Below are 18,379 nucleotides of genomic sequence, written 5' to 3'. Positions count from 1 at the left end.
CAGTTGTGATTGGGCGCAGCTGTGCCCCTCCTGATTAGCTGGCCACGCCCAGCCCGGGCTGGAAGGCAGGGGCATGACAGCCAGCGATGAGCCCATTTATTATGATATTCGGATTTGTAATTTTCTTTTAATTGATCATTTTCAGACAATGAGTAAGCAGAACTTGTATCTGGAGCACCAACAGGCATTGTCTAAAAAGTACAAAATAAATCACTGGAGGCCTTCGCTCTCCAGATATTTCAAAAGTGTAACCTATTTGATTTTGGCTTGAGCCTCTAAGAGAGATTCTCGTCAAGCCCCAAGGACAGTGAAGAAAAGACTTGTTGAGTGATTACCTCAACTCTGACCCTCCCTTGTTTGGTTCTCTGACTGGATGACTAATAATACAGAAAGTAACTCCAAGTTGAATGGTAAATGGGACACCGAGGACTTCATTGTGATCTTTTAAAAATTCAATATGTTCCTACACAATGATACTTTTATTAGCCCTTTTTGCTCCCGTTGGTTTAATAAAATACTTGGAGCCGCCCACACTGTTCAAGGTCCTCAGGTCACCCAGGAAAATCTGTTCACACAAATATCAACTCAATTACTGTAAAGCAAACACAAAACTAGCATTCTGTGTGCGTCAACACAGGTGGAGCGACAGGGGAATGCTGGCAGTATATTGGTCATTGTTTCAATTGAAAATGGTTGCTCAGGGTCAACAATACAGCTCTACAAGAGAATTAAATATTTAAACTGAGTGATTAGAACTATTTTGTGTGTATGTAATGGATGCCTAATGGCACTGCATGAATGTACATTAGTAAAACCCCAGGAGGGCTTTTGGCTCAGCGCAGTCGACTTACAACCACTAACACGGTGACATTGGAGGTTTGATCCCATGTGTGGCCGGAGGGCACAGAATCGCCACTGTTACATGTACTGGGCCAAAATTCAAACTAAAGAATAATTGTTCCTGCCGCAGGGCGTCCACAGTTGAGGATTGTAATTTAATAGAACCACTGTGGTGTGGTGCAGTAAAACACGCAGTTTAGAAGAGTGGGGTAAAAAAAACATGAATAATTGTATGAATGCTGCCTGAATATAGCCCACTAACACAATAAGTGTCCTGTCTGGGCCACTAATATTCTAAACTGCCAAAGCAGGAGAACCTGGGTTGCTCGAGTAAGGACAGAAATGCAGTTCTTTGTATTACAAGTTTTGATTTCATGGTTAATCGTAAAATATTGTTGCTTGAATACAACTGCGCAAATTAAGATCATGCATGTACGCATATTTTGCTCAAAAACTATTCTGAACATGAACACTACCTATAGTATGTATTGACAAACAGTATTAACCACATTTGGGAATTCAAACCTGCAAGCGAGCCAAAAGGATAAACAAGCGCGATTTTATCAGAGGGAGGAATGCACCCATTTTATGATTAGGGCTTCTGTAATCATGGCAGTGTGCGGAATCATCTCTCTGGGGTCGTAAAAAAATAGACCATTTGAACCACAACAAGCGTGACAAGAGCCGTCTGTGTGGCTACTGATAAATTTGTTTGAATCAGCATAACACAGTTCTCGCTCAAAATACCAACTGTAAGAGTAAGAGTAGGTCTGCTCTTTGTTTATGTACGGAAAAGACGAACACATTTTCCCAAACTAGCCTCTCCTCTTGAAGGAGTGCAGTCGGAGAGGGAAAAGAAAATGGGAGATAAAATCCATCCATCCATTATCTGAGCCACCTATCCTCACAAGGAGCCAATCCCAGCTATCTTCGGGCAGGAGGTGGGCTCCACCCTCAACTGGTTGCCAGCCAATTACAGGGCACATGGAGACAGACAACAGTCGTAGTCACAAGCACACCTAGAGGCAATTTAGAGTCTCCAAATAATCTGTCTTTTGGGGATGTGGGCAGAAACCAGAGCACTTGGAGAAAACCCACACAGGCGCGGGGAGAACATGCAAACTCCACACAGGCGGGTCCAGGATTGAACCCAGGTCTTCAGAACTGTGAGGTTGTACGCTCCAAGCAACCGTCCACTGCGCTGCCCTGATGGATAACAATTAACAATCAATGTAGGAAGCCATTAAAAATATTCACCCACTCCTTCAGTGACAGATTTTTTCACATTTATGAGTGTAAAGAAGCAAATCTTCTTTCCAGCAAAAGCCACATTTACAGACAAAACTACGTAAACAGTATTGTCTATATGAAAAGATTTCATATTTAAGACCAGTTTTTGTCACAATGCCAATTTTTCATCTCCGAAACAATTTCGTCTTGTCTCACTTTTAGATATCGGACACTTGCAAAGTCATGTCATTGTCATTATCCAAGCTGCTTATTCTCACAAGGGTTACAGAAAAGCTGGAGCCTATCCCAGCTAACTTCAGCCGAAAGGCGGACTACACCCTGAACTGGTAGCCAGTCAGTCGTAGGGCAGATATCAACACTATCACTGAGCAGGAATTGATCCCACACGCTGCCTGCACCATAGGCAGGCGTATGTACCACTTCACCATCAGTGACACCCTACTTCCAAAGTATTTTTTTTTTTTTTTTTTAGCAGGGTTTGCATTATACATGAAATGGTTACTGATGGTTTCAGAGATGTGAAACGAGAGCAAATGCTACTTTTTTTGGCATCTGCCCACACACGATTAGATTCTGTGGTTAGCTCGGTTTTGCAGAGAAAGTTTGCATCTGCAGTTTAGCTCGTGTTATCCTATGCATCACATTTTGCCTGAGAAATGTTACTAAAGTTAAAGTGATTTAACTGATTGTCAGCTGAAGAAAATTAGTGATGCATGACAACTACTATCAGTGATAGTCAATGTATATATATTTTTTTCTTTTATAAAGCTGTATATTTGTGACACAGAAGCAGAGTCCAAAACATTCTGGTTTGTCGTCTTATGAGTGACAAGTATGAACTCAGGAGATTACGTGATCAACACAGGCGCAAACAGCAGAGAAGCAGCTCTCTATTGCAGATGTCCGCTCGAAATATGACGACCAAACAGTTTCTGTGCGCAGCGTTGATGTTTGATGAAAAACAAGATACGGGCTGCTGATCTTGTGCATACAAAGTATCTACTGTCTGCATTTCTGTGAAAAAAAAAAAAAAAAAAAAAAACTTTGCTATCCAACATGTTGAAATGCTGTGCAAGTTGGAAGCTTCACACGTTTCTTTGTAAATGATCTCAACAATGGGACATTTAAAATACCACTGTCATGAAATGCATGATTTTTTTAGTATGTTATTAATGAAAAAATGGCTGCCGGCATGGACCCATGCGTTTTTTTCACCACAAAACATGATTTGCTTTTTGTAACTCCCGCCATGAAAATCCTCTCGAGGGATTTGTTTTCGAGAAGAAGCAGGAAGTGACGTACATGGCAGGACCGCCCTCAAGTGGACTTGTTTGTTTCTATTAGTTTTACCTCAAGGAAGGTGCCTCGTTGTTCCTTCATGTTAGCCAAAATGCCGGCTCGTTGCATTGCTGGACATTGCTTGAATACTCGGGAGGATGAATTCACCCTTCATAAGTTTGCAAGAGACCCGGTTCGTCGTGAAAAATGGATTGCACAGGTGCAAAGGACGAGAGCTTTGTGGGTTCCAAATGACAGGGAGGTGTGTATACAGCTACTAAAAAAAATCCTAGTTTGGGGCGGACTACGTACTCCGTCTCTCATAATGTAACAAAAAATCCGCGTACGTATGACCGCGGTGCTAAATGTGTCGATGTGCGCGTCGGGCGGCTTGTGCGTCGCGCTCGCCCACGATGGCTGCCGTGACGACTCACCTCACATCCATGAGGCACGACACGGCAGCCTTGGCTGGCTTTGGCGCAGCGTCTGCCGGTCACAGCTTCGGCTGGGGTGGTTCATCTTCGGCACCGAGGTGGCTTATCACGGTGCGGAGCCGGGCCGCTTTACGGTGTTGTCATCACACGCGGCTGAGTGCGCCATTGATGGCAGGGTTGTTCATAGCCGTCGCCGTTGATGAACAAAACTGCTGATGGCGGCAGCGATAAACAATTGATTATGGCGCACTCAGCCGCGAGCGATGACAACGCCGTAAAGCGGCCCAGCTCGGCGCCGTGGTTCGGCGTTGTGATCACTTGCGGCGAAGTACGTTACATACTGTCATACTGTCGGGGAGTCTGTTGTCAGTTAGAAGTGATCTGCATATAATCTAAATGTGGCTCGAAACGATAGGATAATATTGCCCCGGAAAATTGACTCGATTGTGAGGCGTTCTCTTCTTCGAAAAGAGCTTCTGTGTCTGAAGGGGTGTGTCCCACACTGGGGGCCAGAGCATGTTTTCAATGGCGAATGTCCGGGGTGATGTCACAGACATTAAATGCAGCCAATATGGCGACCACTTGGATTTCGAATGAGACTTCCGCAACTTTGCGTATGGATGACGTGCTCTAAGCGATTGCATCTTTTCTGGACGTTGCTGTATCCAGTGGCGTTCAGATCTTGGAGAATAAGTTAATGTTCAATATTTTGCTCTTCACTAAATTGTCCATTCATGTTGATTGAAGAATTCATTGATTTGAGGTGTTTTTTTTTATCCATCCAGTCTTTGTCCTCTGGACACCCTGGACTGATTGCCAACCATTCGCTTGGCACAAACGGTCAAACAACCATTCTCACTCCCTCCTTAGGGCATTTTTCAATTTCTTTTTTTTTTATTACTATGTTTTTGGCAATCTTGTATTTTGTATGCAAAAAACAAACAAACAAAGAAACATGCAAGCACTGGCAGAAAATGGACAAATTCCAAAGAGGAGGGTTCAAGTTACAATTGTAAACCAGAACCTCTCAACTGTCAGGCAGAGTTGATACCCAACTTCTTGAGTAACTGCTGTCAGTGTTTTTTAAATTCATATGTAGCAAACTAACAGTGACTTTACATTTGTTACATCCACACCCCTATAAACTACAGTACTGGATGATGTTTGCCAAAGCCTTGTGACCTCTTGTGACCTCTGCTTCAAAAATGCTCATAGAGGATCGAAGTAATTCTTATACAATGCCACACCCGGTCCGATGAGATCTGGCTTTGCACCACATTTTTCTGCAAGTGTTTTTGAAGGAAAGATTTGGAAGCCTTTGCCTTGATTTTGTTTCCTTGTCGGCTTTGAGCTACTGCTCAGTTACAGCAAGTGACTTCACGCCAAAGTAAAGAAAATTATGCTAATTGCACCGGACACATTCTTTCTCTTTCAATTCCGTGAGGGGCTTTTGACTTGGTGGATTTCCTAAAATGGGATTTTTTTAAATTTAGTTCTTTATAATCACCACCAGTAAAGAGGCCACCGTTTCTTTTCCTCGTCAACATTGATTATGCAAAAACTGCTGGATGGAATTTTAAATTAGTGGAGGTGTATGAGGCACGGAATCCTCATTAATCTTGCAATACAGCGTACTCCTATGCAGAGTTCCGCACTGTCTGAACATACCTCTGTTTACTTAATCACAATTTGTACTTATGTTAAATATTAAAACTCCACACTGCAAGAACTCAAAACCTTATCATGGTTATGTCTTATTTCCTGTCAAAACTAAGACAACAAATATCATCAAACATCATCTAAGACCATTTCCATTTGTTTCAAGTTAGGATTTACAAATAATAAGAAGAAAAAAGTACCAGTTGAGTAAACATTTTTTCTGTTTTGTGTTATTGTTATGTGGAAAAGTGGTTAGCACATCTGCCTGGCAGTTCTGAGGTTGGAGATTCAAATCCAGGCTGTGGCCTTATTTTGGAATTTCCATGTTCTCCCCGTGCCTGCTTTGGTTTTCTCCGGGCATTTTGGTTTCCTCCCACATCCCAAAAACATTAATTGGACATTCTAAATTGCCCCTAGGTGTGATTGTGAGTGCGATTGTTGTCTGTCTCCGTGTGCCCTGCAATTATCTGGCAATTAGTTCAGGGTGGACCCCACCTCCTACCTGTTGACAGCTGGGATTGGCTCCAGCACCCCTGAGACTCTTATGGGGATAAGGGCCTCAGAAAATAGATGGATGAATGGATGAATGTCACTGCGAGTCCAACGTCTCTCCATTAAGTCGGACGGGATAGGTTGCAGCTCACCAATCAGCATAACGATGATAAACAGCGCAGAAAACGTAAAAGAAGTCCTATGAATAATGATGATATTTGGTAGTGCTTTTAAATTTGTTTTGAAAGATTAACGTTTTCAAGCTACTGTAAAGTACAGTAGTTGCTTTTCAATGTTCAGCAACACTAACAAATCCTACTCGTACGATCAAATAGTACTATGTAGCACCATTTAGGGCTGTGTAAAGTTGGGACGAGCACTAACAAGAATCATTCCATAACCTCAAGCTGTGGTAACAATAGGAATCCCATAGTCTTGAATATATACTGTAGCTGACTTGAGACTGGCTACAACTGGCAAGCGAGGGAAAACTTGTCAAGAGTTGAAGACCATCACTTAAAATAATCTTCCCATTTACTGAAGCAATCATCAGCAAATTGTAAGTTCAGCAGAAGATATGCCAATACAGTGATGAAAAATCCGAGGTTTTTTTTTAAATTGTGCTTTATTACTTTCTTTTTTTCGCATTAGTCATCCGTAATGTGTTTTTCAATTGACCTGCTGTGCAACAACTAGATGAAAAAAGGTTTCATCTCTTGGACTTTGAGCCGTTACCTGCATTAAGTAAAAGGCAGGAATGATCATTTGAGCAGCTTTAACACTGCAAATCTTTCTGGAGCAGTGGAGATTATATACATGGGCATAGTCAAGCATGGGTGAAGCAGAGCAGAAGGCAGGTCACATGAATCTGTTCTGGTTTTCATGTTGTGACACTCCAAATTTGGTCATGCCTGAAAGATCCATCCATCCATTTTCAATACCTTTTGACCTCAATATGGTCTCAGTTGAGATGGAGCCTATCCCACTTGGCACGAGAATCGGGTTACAGTCGGACAATCACGGGCCATGTGAGAAATACAGTATCTTTGATTGTGCAATGATAACAAAATGTGGCACTCCACAGCTGAAGTCCCACAGTGTTTGGGTGATATTAACTATAGTAACAAAATAATGGTCGCAGTAGCAGGATCCGACTAAAACTCCAAATATTTTTGTCATGAACTCTGGTTTTAAGAGCTACAATAGCTTAAAGCTGCTGATGGATCAGATGCTTTGGTTGCAATTCTTCAAATACAGTACATTGTTGTTTTGGGTTGCTTATTAGGACAACTGTCCTGCTGAGTTTTCTTGAAAAGACATATACAATATTTACATTATCTCTCAGAATAGTGATGATTCCAGATGTTTCAATGTCTTTTGTGAGCGTGTTGCATTGAAACAACAAAAACAAACTTTCTTTTCTGTGGGTAAAATGGCTCATGTGTAAAAGCTAAACGTCTGTAGATGTGCTGTTTTCATGTGGCTTGTTGGAAGTTTTCAAAAGATGAAACTAAAACAGGTCATCACCGAGGGTCGCATCGTATCAAGGAAAAACAAACAACCTCCAGCTGCAAAAGGATGATTTATGTGATCGCGTTGTGTACAGTAAATTGTATGAGAGGAAGCCGCGGTTTGCTTGTCCTTTAAAGGTCCTTGTGAAGATCCCAAATGTTGAAATCCCCCCCACACACCTCCCCACTGTGAGCCTGATCAAGATTTTTCATCATTATCACTCTCAGTGCATGCCACATCATGTACGTGCAGGAAACTACAGGAGTACTTCAAGCCGCTGTCAACAGTGATGAGCAAAGATATAAACCCACCTCAAGTTAGTTTTATTTTAAATTCCAGTGTCACTGTAAAAGTGTGTTTAGATTGTCACTTTTTTTTTAATCTTTTAGTGTTGTATGGTCTCATTTTAGTTGTTCCATGTCAGACCATCTTACCAAGTGGCCAGAGATTTGTTAACCCTGATGGAACACTAAGTATTATATTCTCGTTGTAGCTTCTTTTTTTTTTTTAACTATTACCATTTCCAATTTTAGATCAGCGGTTTGAGTAAAGTTTTATGCTTTTACAGAAGTATTTGTGCTTTCATGCTTGGTTTCCTGTTCGAAAGAAGACATGATGTACACCCAAGGATCAAGAATTATAAACACTTTGAGGCACCCCATTTTAATTTTGCTGAATTTTTTTTTCTTTTGGGGGGCCAGCGGGGGGTGGGGGGGGAACAGCCATGTCTCAAGATAAAAGAAGGAAAAGTCAGGCATGGTATAAACTAAAAAGCTCACTAGGTGTCAAGTTGAAACTGATAAAAGTCAGCAAGTTTCTTTCGGCTTGTCCAGTTAGGGGTCGCCACAGCGTGACATCTCATATTCATGAACGCTCATATTTGTTTGGCATCGTTTTTACACCAGATGCCCTTCCTAATCCCAACCCTCTTGGGGAGTAGAGGCCCTAGTCAGATACAAATTCACAACCCCTGGTTTACTAAATCAATGCTCTAACCACTGCGCTGTGGGGCCTCTTTTAACTAGCAAAGGTAACCATGAAAAATGTCTTGTTTGGCCAACTGAGGAACAATTTGTCAGTAGTTGTTATGTAATTTCCAAAGAATCAAGATTTTTGGATTTTCATTTAAAAAATATGTTGTGTTCCTGTAAACAAATTGTTCTTCAATAGTACTTTAGAATTTTTTGGCTTTGATTCTGAAACATGACTGTGGATATCAGGGAGAGGGACAGCATATATTTTATAATATTCTTTTCAAACAAAGCTGCGCTTTACTTGCTTTTATGGCTCTGGTCTATAAAATCTGGCAACCGGATGATGATGCATACAAAATTACCCATAATAACCTGCTCTCCCACTTTCACAGTACCGTAACTCTTTTGCAGAACTGGCTGAATTCCTAACCAACTTGGCCAACGTCTTTTCCTGTGAATAAAATTATTTCCTGTTAAACTCCTCACAGCTCTTCTTTCTCAAAATATGGTTCTTTTCTTCTGTGTCATCTTTAGGCGCAGCGCAAAAACTGGCAGCTCCTGATTTTCGTGCAAACGTAAGGCTTGATTTTCCAATTTGCCAAATCGATCTGTGGCAGGGGTGTGCAAAGATGTCTTCCTGGCTACGCCCAATAAAATTTTGTCATGCCCCTTGAAAACCAACCAACAATGTAGGGGAAGTTGCCATCGCCAAAGATGTATTTTTGGAAGAAAATTTGAGTCATTGGGTTTACCTGTCCACCAAAACCTGTTGGAATTCTTATATCTGTGCGAGGCCGATGTGTGGAACAGTAGGAAGACTGCTAGTCTAATGCAATTTTGGTAATTTGTTTAGGGCAAAGGCAGACAGAAATGTGACCTTGGAGAATGTGTGGTAGACGTCAGACGTATTCCATTTGTAAATCATTCCTCATTCAATCACTTTTGTGCTTCCACACATCCACAGGGGTTGAAAAACCTATTACCCTTGATTTCTGATTCCTGATTCCAAAACTCATTCATAAATGTCATGTGTAAATATGATGAGGCGATTAAAGATTTTTATGGCTTCACAGTCATAACGGCTCTCTGAGGGACACCGAAACTACAATGTGCCCCACAACAAAATTTTGTTTGACACCCCTGATGTACAGTATTTGCGTGCATATTTTTTATATAGAGAGCAAAAAGGTCCTAGCGCGATCTCTTCAGCAACAATTTTACAAAGACAGTCTAAAATCACTTGCACGGTCAGCGCAAGCGTGTTTGCGAATAAATAGCTGTGTGCAGATTCCCAACACCGTTTTGACAGATTAATTAAAACTAAAGATAAATTACATGACCTATTTCATGTTGGTGTGCAAAAAGTGTCTCCATTCTCTCATTTGTGTTTCCTTATCCTATCATTTCATTCCGTACTTAGTGTACTCAATATGTGAGCAGAAAACTTTTCCAAACTGTCTCGAAAAAAACTTTTGTTTCATGACAAGCGGTTCTCCTCACAAGTGTTGTCTTTGTGAGCATATTAGATCCTAATTGCCTCAGCACCATCAACAACTGTAGTTTGGATGCCCTGGTTGCGAAATTCATGACTATTCCATGTTATGGTCACCACAGATGATTATAGAGATACTTGTGATGGAAGTGGAAAAAATAGCGGCTGGTGTGGATGAGAAGATGTTCACAAAGCTCTTGTAATTATTCAGCTAGAACAAACAAAAAAGGGAGTGTTTTTCTAGCTCAGAATTAACAAGAGTTATCTCTGGCAAAGATATGCATTGTAAAACCAAGAATTTGATGGTGTTCCTGCTAAAGATAGTCTGACTTGATTATACTTTGTGAAGTCTATCCATTTGCTAATTGTTAAGGTTCACTGGAAAACTGAACCCAGATGACTTGAGGTCAGACTACACTCTGAAATGGTCGGTCACCAGTCAATCATAGTTCATATTTAAGCAATCATTCATGCTGACAAACACCAAGAGAAGACCTTTATTTTTATTTTGCTCATCCATCCATCCATTTTCTTAGCCACTTATCCTCACAAGTGTCGCAGGAGTGCTGGAGCCAACCTAGCTATCAACGTGAAGGAGGCAGGGTACACCCTGAACTGATTTCCAGTCAGTCACAGGGCAAGTACCAATACAATCACTCAGCGGGAATCGACCCCATGCTGCCCGCACCAAAGTCAGGCATGTGTACCACTACACCATCAGTGACGATTCATTTTGCTCAATGCAGTATAATTTTTTCTCAATTGATCCAATATAAGAGCTGTGACACAAATTCTACTGACAAAAATAATGGTCAGTTTGGATTACTCTTGAAATGTATTGATACAGAATGTTATATTATAAGTTTAGTACCAGTGCAAATGTAATGTTTATTGTAAAATGAAAACCTATCTGACAGTGTAAATTGGCAGCATCACAAGGTTTTATGGACTGCAAGGAAATGCACAGGATGTGAGTGAAAGTACTGCACGTGCAGAAAATTTCACAAATAGCTAACAAAGACTCAGAAATTGCTTTTTAATGTTTTTGGACAAATTTTTAATGTACATCCATTCACGTATCCATTGATTTTCTGTTCCGCCGATCCTCACTAGGAGTAAAAGTTCAAAGTCCCCGTGAGATTTGTATTTGATCAGTCTGTCTTTTTTCTACACAAACAGATCTTGTGCGTTTACAGGAGTAAGCACAATTATATGCAAACTGTACACAAAAAAAGGTCACGACACCCAAACCCTTCATTTTCAATTGACATGTTTTAGAGAATAACTTTCCTTCAAGGAGTGAACAATGAAATTTTTTTTTTTTTAAAGCTGCTATAACCGGCTACTTGGTGGGTGAAAGCGTCAATTAAAAACTGACCAATATTGAAGCTAATAACGTGACTTTGGCGCACAACACAGTAGCTTATGGCTCCCAGGTACTTTCAAAGTCACAGATCATATTTTGAGTGCATGTGTTACTTAAATGTTTGGAGAAAAATATTGCTCAATTTCTTTTTAATTAAATAATAAAGCAAGATTAAAGTAGTCTTGAAAATATCTGGGACAGGTTAATTTGCCTTGTATTTATCTCTTGGCTATCCTCTTTGTTATCCTTAAGGCCTCTTGATACTCACATGTACAGCTCCCGCGTTGACGTCACTGCGGCTCTCATGCTTTGGGAAAGTCTTGATTGTCTGATACCGAGCTCTTTGATTGGATCTCATTGTTCGAGTGGTTATAATCCTGTGGCTGAGGATGCTGTACTGTTTAGCATAGAGGATAATTTCAAGTATGTACATCCTGTATCTTACACTAAAACCTACTTGAAACATCACAATTAATAAAAAAAAAAAACACAAGTGAACAGAATTCTAGCCTGAAGATCACAGGTTATGCTGTGACAATTGAAGTATTTACTTGATTATATATCTTGGATCTAGTGCCGTCTAAACTCCGTGGGCTCCAAGGGGTCAGTCTGTCCTTCAAGGACGTCAGTTGTTCGCCCTCCAAGTGAGACACCCAGAGGTGATGTTGCCTTGCTGCAGCTCCCACATATAAAAAGCAGCCAGCCACAGCCACATAACAGAGGACATGCTGGTGCAATGTCACTGAGAGCCTGCCTGCTCCAACAGGAATCAGCGCATGGCCGCAATGTGAGGAATTACTGAATAAAATATTTGGAAGGGACGAAACCTGGATAGTTACATCTTGGAAAACAACAATGACTCACTGTCAAAGTGAAAATAATCTTCAATCCGACGGATTTCCCTACTCAAAGGTAGGAGTTTTATTGAAATATGTCCAGTCTTTTTCAACAACTGTTTAACGTGTTATGAACCACAACATAGACTATAAGCGTCAGATAATTACGAAAAAGGAAAACAATGTTTAGTAATGTTAAAATTAAAAAATGTGCTATAAACGTGCTGTTTACACTTATTGCTGAGATCCTCTGTATCTTTCGATGCACTAGACAATTTGCATTAAAAATAGTTATATCGTAAATGGTTTTGCTTGAAAACTACTGGCAAAGGGCACAGCAATGAAATACATATGCCAACCTATGTAAAAGACTGTGATAGCTGAGTCTCTAGTTCCTTCAAGGAAAACTGTGTGAGTTTTAATAGAAGTGACTCAGCGTTGCGCGCTCACAAAGGCGTTAATTACACATTATTCTCATTTTCTGGCAAATCTCAATGTCATCACACATTTCCACCTTGTTTTGATCTGCTCACACTCGTGCCATAATTAGCTAAATGGTCTATTAAAGTCCGTCTTTGAGCGCTAGACTTCCTCTCCAATCACATTTTTAAAGAAAGTTAGAATGTCTAAAAAACGGTCATGTTGAGATGACTACATCGTTGGTATAATTGTAGGGAAAATTGAGCTTGGTGTCTACTGTAAATATGTATATTTATTACCCCTTCCAAGCAAAAAATTGCCGAGACGATACGTATTGTTTGTATCGCCATATGTGAAGCTGTTTGTCAGTCCTCATCGGACAAAAACAAAAAGTGTGCTGTCAATCTGGATGAAAGCATACATGAAACGTTTTTATCAATGAACTGCTCCCACCTCCAAAATACGAGTACAAATGGTAAAATTCTGCCTTCCCATTCCAAGTCATTTGCCTGATTCAGAAAGTAAAGCAATGTATGTTGTTTTTTATGCTGATATTGTTCTTGTCAGTGGACATACGGCAAATTTCAGAAACTGCCACTTAACACAATTCTGTCGTGCAAAAAGTACACATAGTGACATTTTAAGCTTTTTATTCCCGTTTGCAATGATTTTAACCTTGCTGAAAGGCTGCTCTCTACTAAGTGCTATTCTGTGAATCTTTGTAACATGCCAAACCTGTCATTTTCCTCTCATCTCAGGACCCTCTCAGCCAGAGAGAACCACACCATACCTGAAGTTCAGCAGCAATGCTGGCAATGCAACGTTACAACTCCTCAGACATTTTGGCCTTTTTGCCCCACTCTAACGACAGCGTAATTGTCCAGAGGCCAGAAGTGGAACACGTATTCTGCAATGGCACCCGTCCAAAAACGAATCCCACATCTGCCGGCATTACGATGACTCTCGGGATTCTGTTCAACGTAGTAGCGCTGATCATTCTCGCCAAAGCCTACAACCGTTTCCGCCGGAGGTCAAAGGCCACCTTTCTTCTCTTTGCCAGCTCTCTGGTGGCCACGGATCTGGCTGGACATGTCATCAATGGAGCCCTGGTGCTGAGAAGATACTCGGCAGGTATTGCAACCTTGGCTGAGCCACCCTGGAGATTTCGAAGCAATCTCAAAACTGATGCAGATGTCCCCTGTTTGTTTTTGGGGTGTTGCATGGTCTTCTTCGGTTTGTGCCCCCTCTTCCTCGGCTGTGCAATGGCTGCCGAGCGATGCTTGGGTGTCTCCAGGCCTTTGCTGCACGCTCGTTTGGTCACCACAGCACGGACAAAGATGGCATTAGCACTCATCTGGCTGTTGGCGCTATGCGTCGCCCTGCTGCCATTTTTCAGCTTGGGAGCCTACACATCTCAGTACCCGGGCACGTGGTGCTTTATCAGAGTGATGGAGGGCACTCGTGCCACAGATCTGGCCTTTGTAACTCTGTTCTCTGGACTGGCGCTGAGCTCACTGGCAGTGGCCTTTGTGTGTAACACCATCAGTGGGATCACTTTGGTGAGAGCAAGGCTGAAGAAGAAGTCCAGCTCGCACCGCAGCTCGGCCAGGTCCCACGACACCGAAATGGTGGTCCAGCTGGTTGGCATCATGGTCGCCTCGTGCATCTGCTGGAGCCCTCTGCTGGTGAGTTGTCGCTGCAAAGTCACACGCAGCACAACACCCCAAAAAATATTACAAAAGAGAAACAATGATGTTCTCACGCCAATGCTTTGACGAATAAACTTACTGGGAATTCTGGGCCCGTTTGGTTGAACAGCTATTCTGTTGCATGAATGCCAACAGGTGTATTCACAGGTGAATTGGGCCTTCTTCCACATAGTAGAAGATCATTAAGTTGTTCTGCCTCCCACTAAATAATGCTGATCGAAGATACATTATTCGTAGGAAATATCTTTTTTCCTCATGGCAGACCACTAACTTCCTATGATACAGTGGTTGGGAATTAGTGGTGTCAATAATTTATCAATTTTTTCATACTGACAGTGTTCTCTGGATATTTTTTCCCCTTGATCACTAACTTCTCATATTTCTAAGTAAATATTTACTTCAACCAAATTAGGAAGGGAGATTTACCAGTGGGCAAAAAAAAATTATAAATATATCTACAGCTTAACAATAAAAGCCCTGAATGGCAAAACCGGCATTTGAGCTATGAAATGAGGAATAGATTTCCTGGCTGAATTACAATGGATATTTTAGCAGTCCTCGTCACTTGGCTGTTTGACATCGTGAGACCAAGACAAAAGCGCACAATTGAGCAACAGTCCTTGGCATTGTAAGGTTTCAAAGTGAATGTTCTCTTCGAGTGAGCTTGAGGGTCACAGAGTGCCATTGACGGGTTGCAACACGGAGAATTAGATGAGTCACAAAAGCCAAAGAAGTAGATGTTCTCGGACATAAATTGGACAATTCAGTGATCAAACACTTTTGCCATTCAGCTTTTTGTTTGATAACAGCAAGTGGTGCAAAATGTACTGAAACATTGAACAATAGAAAGTCAAATTAAGTTCACCCATAAAGGTTAAAGTGAAATATGGGTTCATGTTCAAAGTGTCCACTATCTGTTGTGAATAGTGGAATGTGATGCCAAGGGATTTGTATTTGATCTGGAATGGCATTGTTTTTCATGAGTGGCAGTCTGACTTTTGGTAAGCATTCATCAATGTAATTTTCATTATACAATTTCTAAGAAAAAATCCAGAATATTTACACACCAAAAACTTTATAGTCCCATTTGCACAATCTAATGAGATGCATCACACAAAACTACATTCTGTTTGACACTGTCAAAGACATATTAATGTATTTATTGCTATAGTTATTTGCAGTGGCATACCACGGCACTGTGTCATATTACTATTATGCATAATACACTGGAGTTTAACTTTACCAAATCACAATGAGAGGATTTTTCCAATTATTTTAGCCCCCTTGCTAAATACGATGACACCAAAATAAAAGCTCTCATTGACATTCGGTGTAGTTCTAAACCACTGGGAACTGAGTCACAAAGGTGATTATTATTATTTTATTTTTTTAAAAAAAAAAGGTTGGTGAAGGCTCAAGCTTTTGAGGTGGTAATTAATTGGAGCAATATTTTATTGCTGGAGTGTACCAAAACCTGTGTATTAGTATTAGTTGGCATAAGTCAGATAAGCTTAAAGTTTTGTCTTTAATTGTCTGTAGGTCTTTGGACTGATGTCAGCAATCCGGTCCTACAACAACTCCCTGGGCCCTGACAGGGACACCTACAGGGCTTTAATGGTAACTGGCGTCAGGATGGCTACTTGTAACCAGATCCTGGACCCGTGGGTCTACATCTTGCTGCGCCGTGCCATCCTCAAGAAGATTTACAGTATCACTAAAAGACAAGCCAGTTTGAAAGGAAGCATGCTGCGATCTTTCCACTGGGATGTCAACTCCTTTCAGAACTCGGAGAAAAGCAATGCTAAAATTTAAGGGACCGTCATCATGGCATCCGCCACTGAGCCTGAACCAGTTGATCTTGGTGTGAACTTGCAACTCCGACCGGTTTAACAAAGAAGAAAAAAAATATCACTTCACTAATGTTGCCCGCTTGGGTCGTTTGTTTTGGAGGGTATTAAAGTGGGGAAGGGTCCCAATCTCGAATAAACTGCTCAGTTTTTCTTGCAATGCAAAATCTATATGTTTGCATCGAAGCGTGTCCTCTATGAGAACAAAACCTAATTCAAGATTATTTGTTGAAGTAGACTTACGTGTCAAGTTTTGTCTAAAAGTGAAGACGTGTCCGCAGAGTCAGAAAGCGAAGAAAAAATAATGTGAATTGCAAACCCCGAAAAATATTAAATTAAATGCTCAATGATGAACTCAAAGCACTTTGATATTACCTCATTCTGAAGATGTAACAGCGTGTGGAGAAATGTTACATTTTTTGTGTACTAGTTGCATGAATGTGATTATGCTTCTATTGTGGATATCTGAAAATAAACTGTCTGAAAATAAAATGTCTGAGTATCCAATTTCTTTTTGAGACCCACAAGATTTTTTTGTTTGTTTTCCTGAGAGTAAATGATGTCATTGAAAGTGAAACATTTTAATGTGACTCACTCAAAACACCTTTCAATGTCATGCATTTTATTTGGGGATTCATGTTGCAAACACTGGAATGCTTTGTAATTTGTTAATTGGGGCTGGCAAAGGGTAAACTCGATGATGTAACAGATGATTATGATCGGTTTGCATTTCATCTCATGATTTATGTGCCCTGTGGCTGGCTGGCGACCAGTTCAGGTGCCGCCTGTTGTTAGCTGGGATAGCTACTCCCCACGACCTTTGTGAGGATAAGCAGTTTGGACAATGGACAGATAATGGATGGGTGGATTCATAATTGGCAACAATTATTCATGATCTATTTTTATCTGTTTTCATAGGAATAACCATCCATTTTTTGAGCCGCTTATCCTCACAAGGGTCCCTGGAGTGCTGGAGCCTATCCCAGCTTTCAACGGTTGGTTGTAGGGATGACCAAAAATCCTAAAATTGCCCATAGGTATGAATATGAGTGCAAATAGTTTATACTGTACCCCACCTCTCGTCCAGAGGTAGCTGAGATAAACTCCAGAACGCCAGAAAATAGATAGGATGAAATTGTTTACATTTATTCCTGAAAGTCTATTCTCTTCAATGTATCACGTTTCTCTTCAAGTAGCCCAAAATGTACTTTATGTGGATTTGTGTTTGCACTTTACATCCATCGTAGTGTTGCCATGTCAATGTAGTCTGCCCAGGGCCTTCGGAATCAGTAGTGCTGGCTGATGTACTTTAAACTGTACAGGTAATGGGACTGTCTGGACAATGGACCATATCCATGGCAACACATGGAGCATTTTGGGTGGAAAGGTTGGGAGCATGAAGGTTTCTGGTGTCCAGGTGTTTCAAGCTACTGGCATCCCATTTGATGCCTCATTCTTTGAATATGTCATAAGGTGGGGTTTTGTGTGGGTACAGTATATTTAGGAGTTCGGTGCTGGTTCTTTCCAAGGTGGATGTATTTACTTAGCTCTCCCAGCCAACTCTGTGGTATATACCATATGCTACCCACTATGTTCAGCAATTCAACCTGTTTATTTATTTGAGCAAGATTCACAGATATTGGTGGATAGTCTGAAATGTCCCACTGAAGGCCCACCACTGCCTTTTTTTTTCTTTTACATTTTACTATTTATGTCACAATCGACATAAATAGTAAAATGTAATAAATATTACAGATACAAATTTACAAATAAGATACAAATTTACAAATACAAATACAAGACAACAATACAAGACAAATACAAATTTAAAATATTTTATAGGAGGACACAAACAGTCAGCTGGGGGAAATAAAGATTCAGGAAGGAAACATGCATTGAATTTTGGTGAGAATCTTGCGGCTATAGGAACTGTCCACACCCACAACAATAAAAATGACGCATCCCACCCGGTGACGTGAAAAGGAAAGGTTCACGTTTTGATGGCCACCAAAACCCACGTGGGTGCCCCCTGCCGAGTTGGATACCCGGGGCCACCAATGCAGTCGCCCCCCCCACCCAAAACTTCCTTTGCATGTCACTAAGCCCACTTGTACTTGAGCCTCCAAGAACAAGAATTATCCTGTGATTGGCCCGGAGTGAACTGAGATAGGACTCAGCACATCGGCGATCCTAGTGAGGACAAGCGGTTCGGAAATGCATGGATAATAAAATGTGAATTCAATAAAATTGCGAGCAGACAGTCGGTCAG

General features: G+C 41.0%; 1 protein-coding gene across 1 annotated transcript; it reads left to right on the top strand.

The window, feature by feature from the left end:
- Nucleotides 1–11,924: 11,924 nt before the first annotated feature.
- LOC133514550 (prostaglandin E2 receptor EP1 subtype-like) lies at nt 11,925–16,580 on the top strand. The gene is made up of 4 exons (XM_061846338.1): nt 11,925–11,957; nt 12,065–12,210; nt 13,313–14,239; nt 15,803–16,580. Exons 3-4 carry the CDS (start codon nt 13,361–13,363, stop codon nt 16,073–16,075), a joined length of 1,152 nt encoding a protein of 383 aa, XP_061702322.1. The 5' UTR covers nt 11,925–11,957; nt 12,065–12,210; nt 13,313–13,360; the 3' UTR covers nt 16,076–16,580.
- The last annotated feature ends 1,799 nt before the right edge of the window (nt 16,581–18,379 follow it).

This window comes from Syngnathoides biaculeatus, chromosome 16 (assembly GCF_019802595.1).
Source record: "Syngnathoides biaculeatus isolate LvHL_M chromosome 16, ASM1980259v1, whole genome shotgun sequence".
In the NCBI taxonomy this organism is placed as follows: Eukaryota; Metazoa; Chordata; class Actinopteri; order Syngnathiformes; family Syngnathidae; genus Syngnathoides; species Syngnathoides biaculeatus.
The sequence above is the reverse complement of the archived record's forward strand: the minus strand, read 5'-3'. Positions and strand labels throughout refer to the sequence as shown.

Coding starts and splice junctions, on each gene's coding strand:
- LOC133514550 (XM_061846338.1), top strand. CDS start 13,361: ATGCTGGCAATGCAACGTTACAACTCCTCAGACATTTTGGCCTTTTTG. Junction 14,240..15,802: donor TCTGCTGGAGCCCTCTGCTG/GTGAGTTGTCGC, acceptor AATTGTCTGTAG/GTCTTTGGACTGATGTCAGC.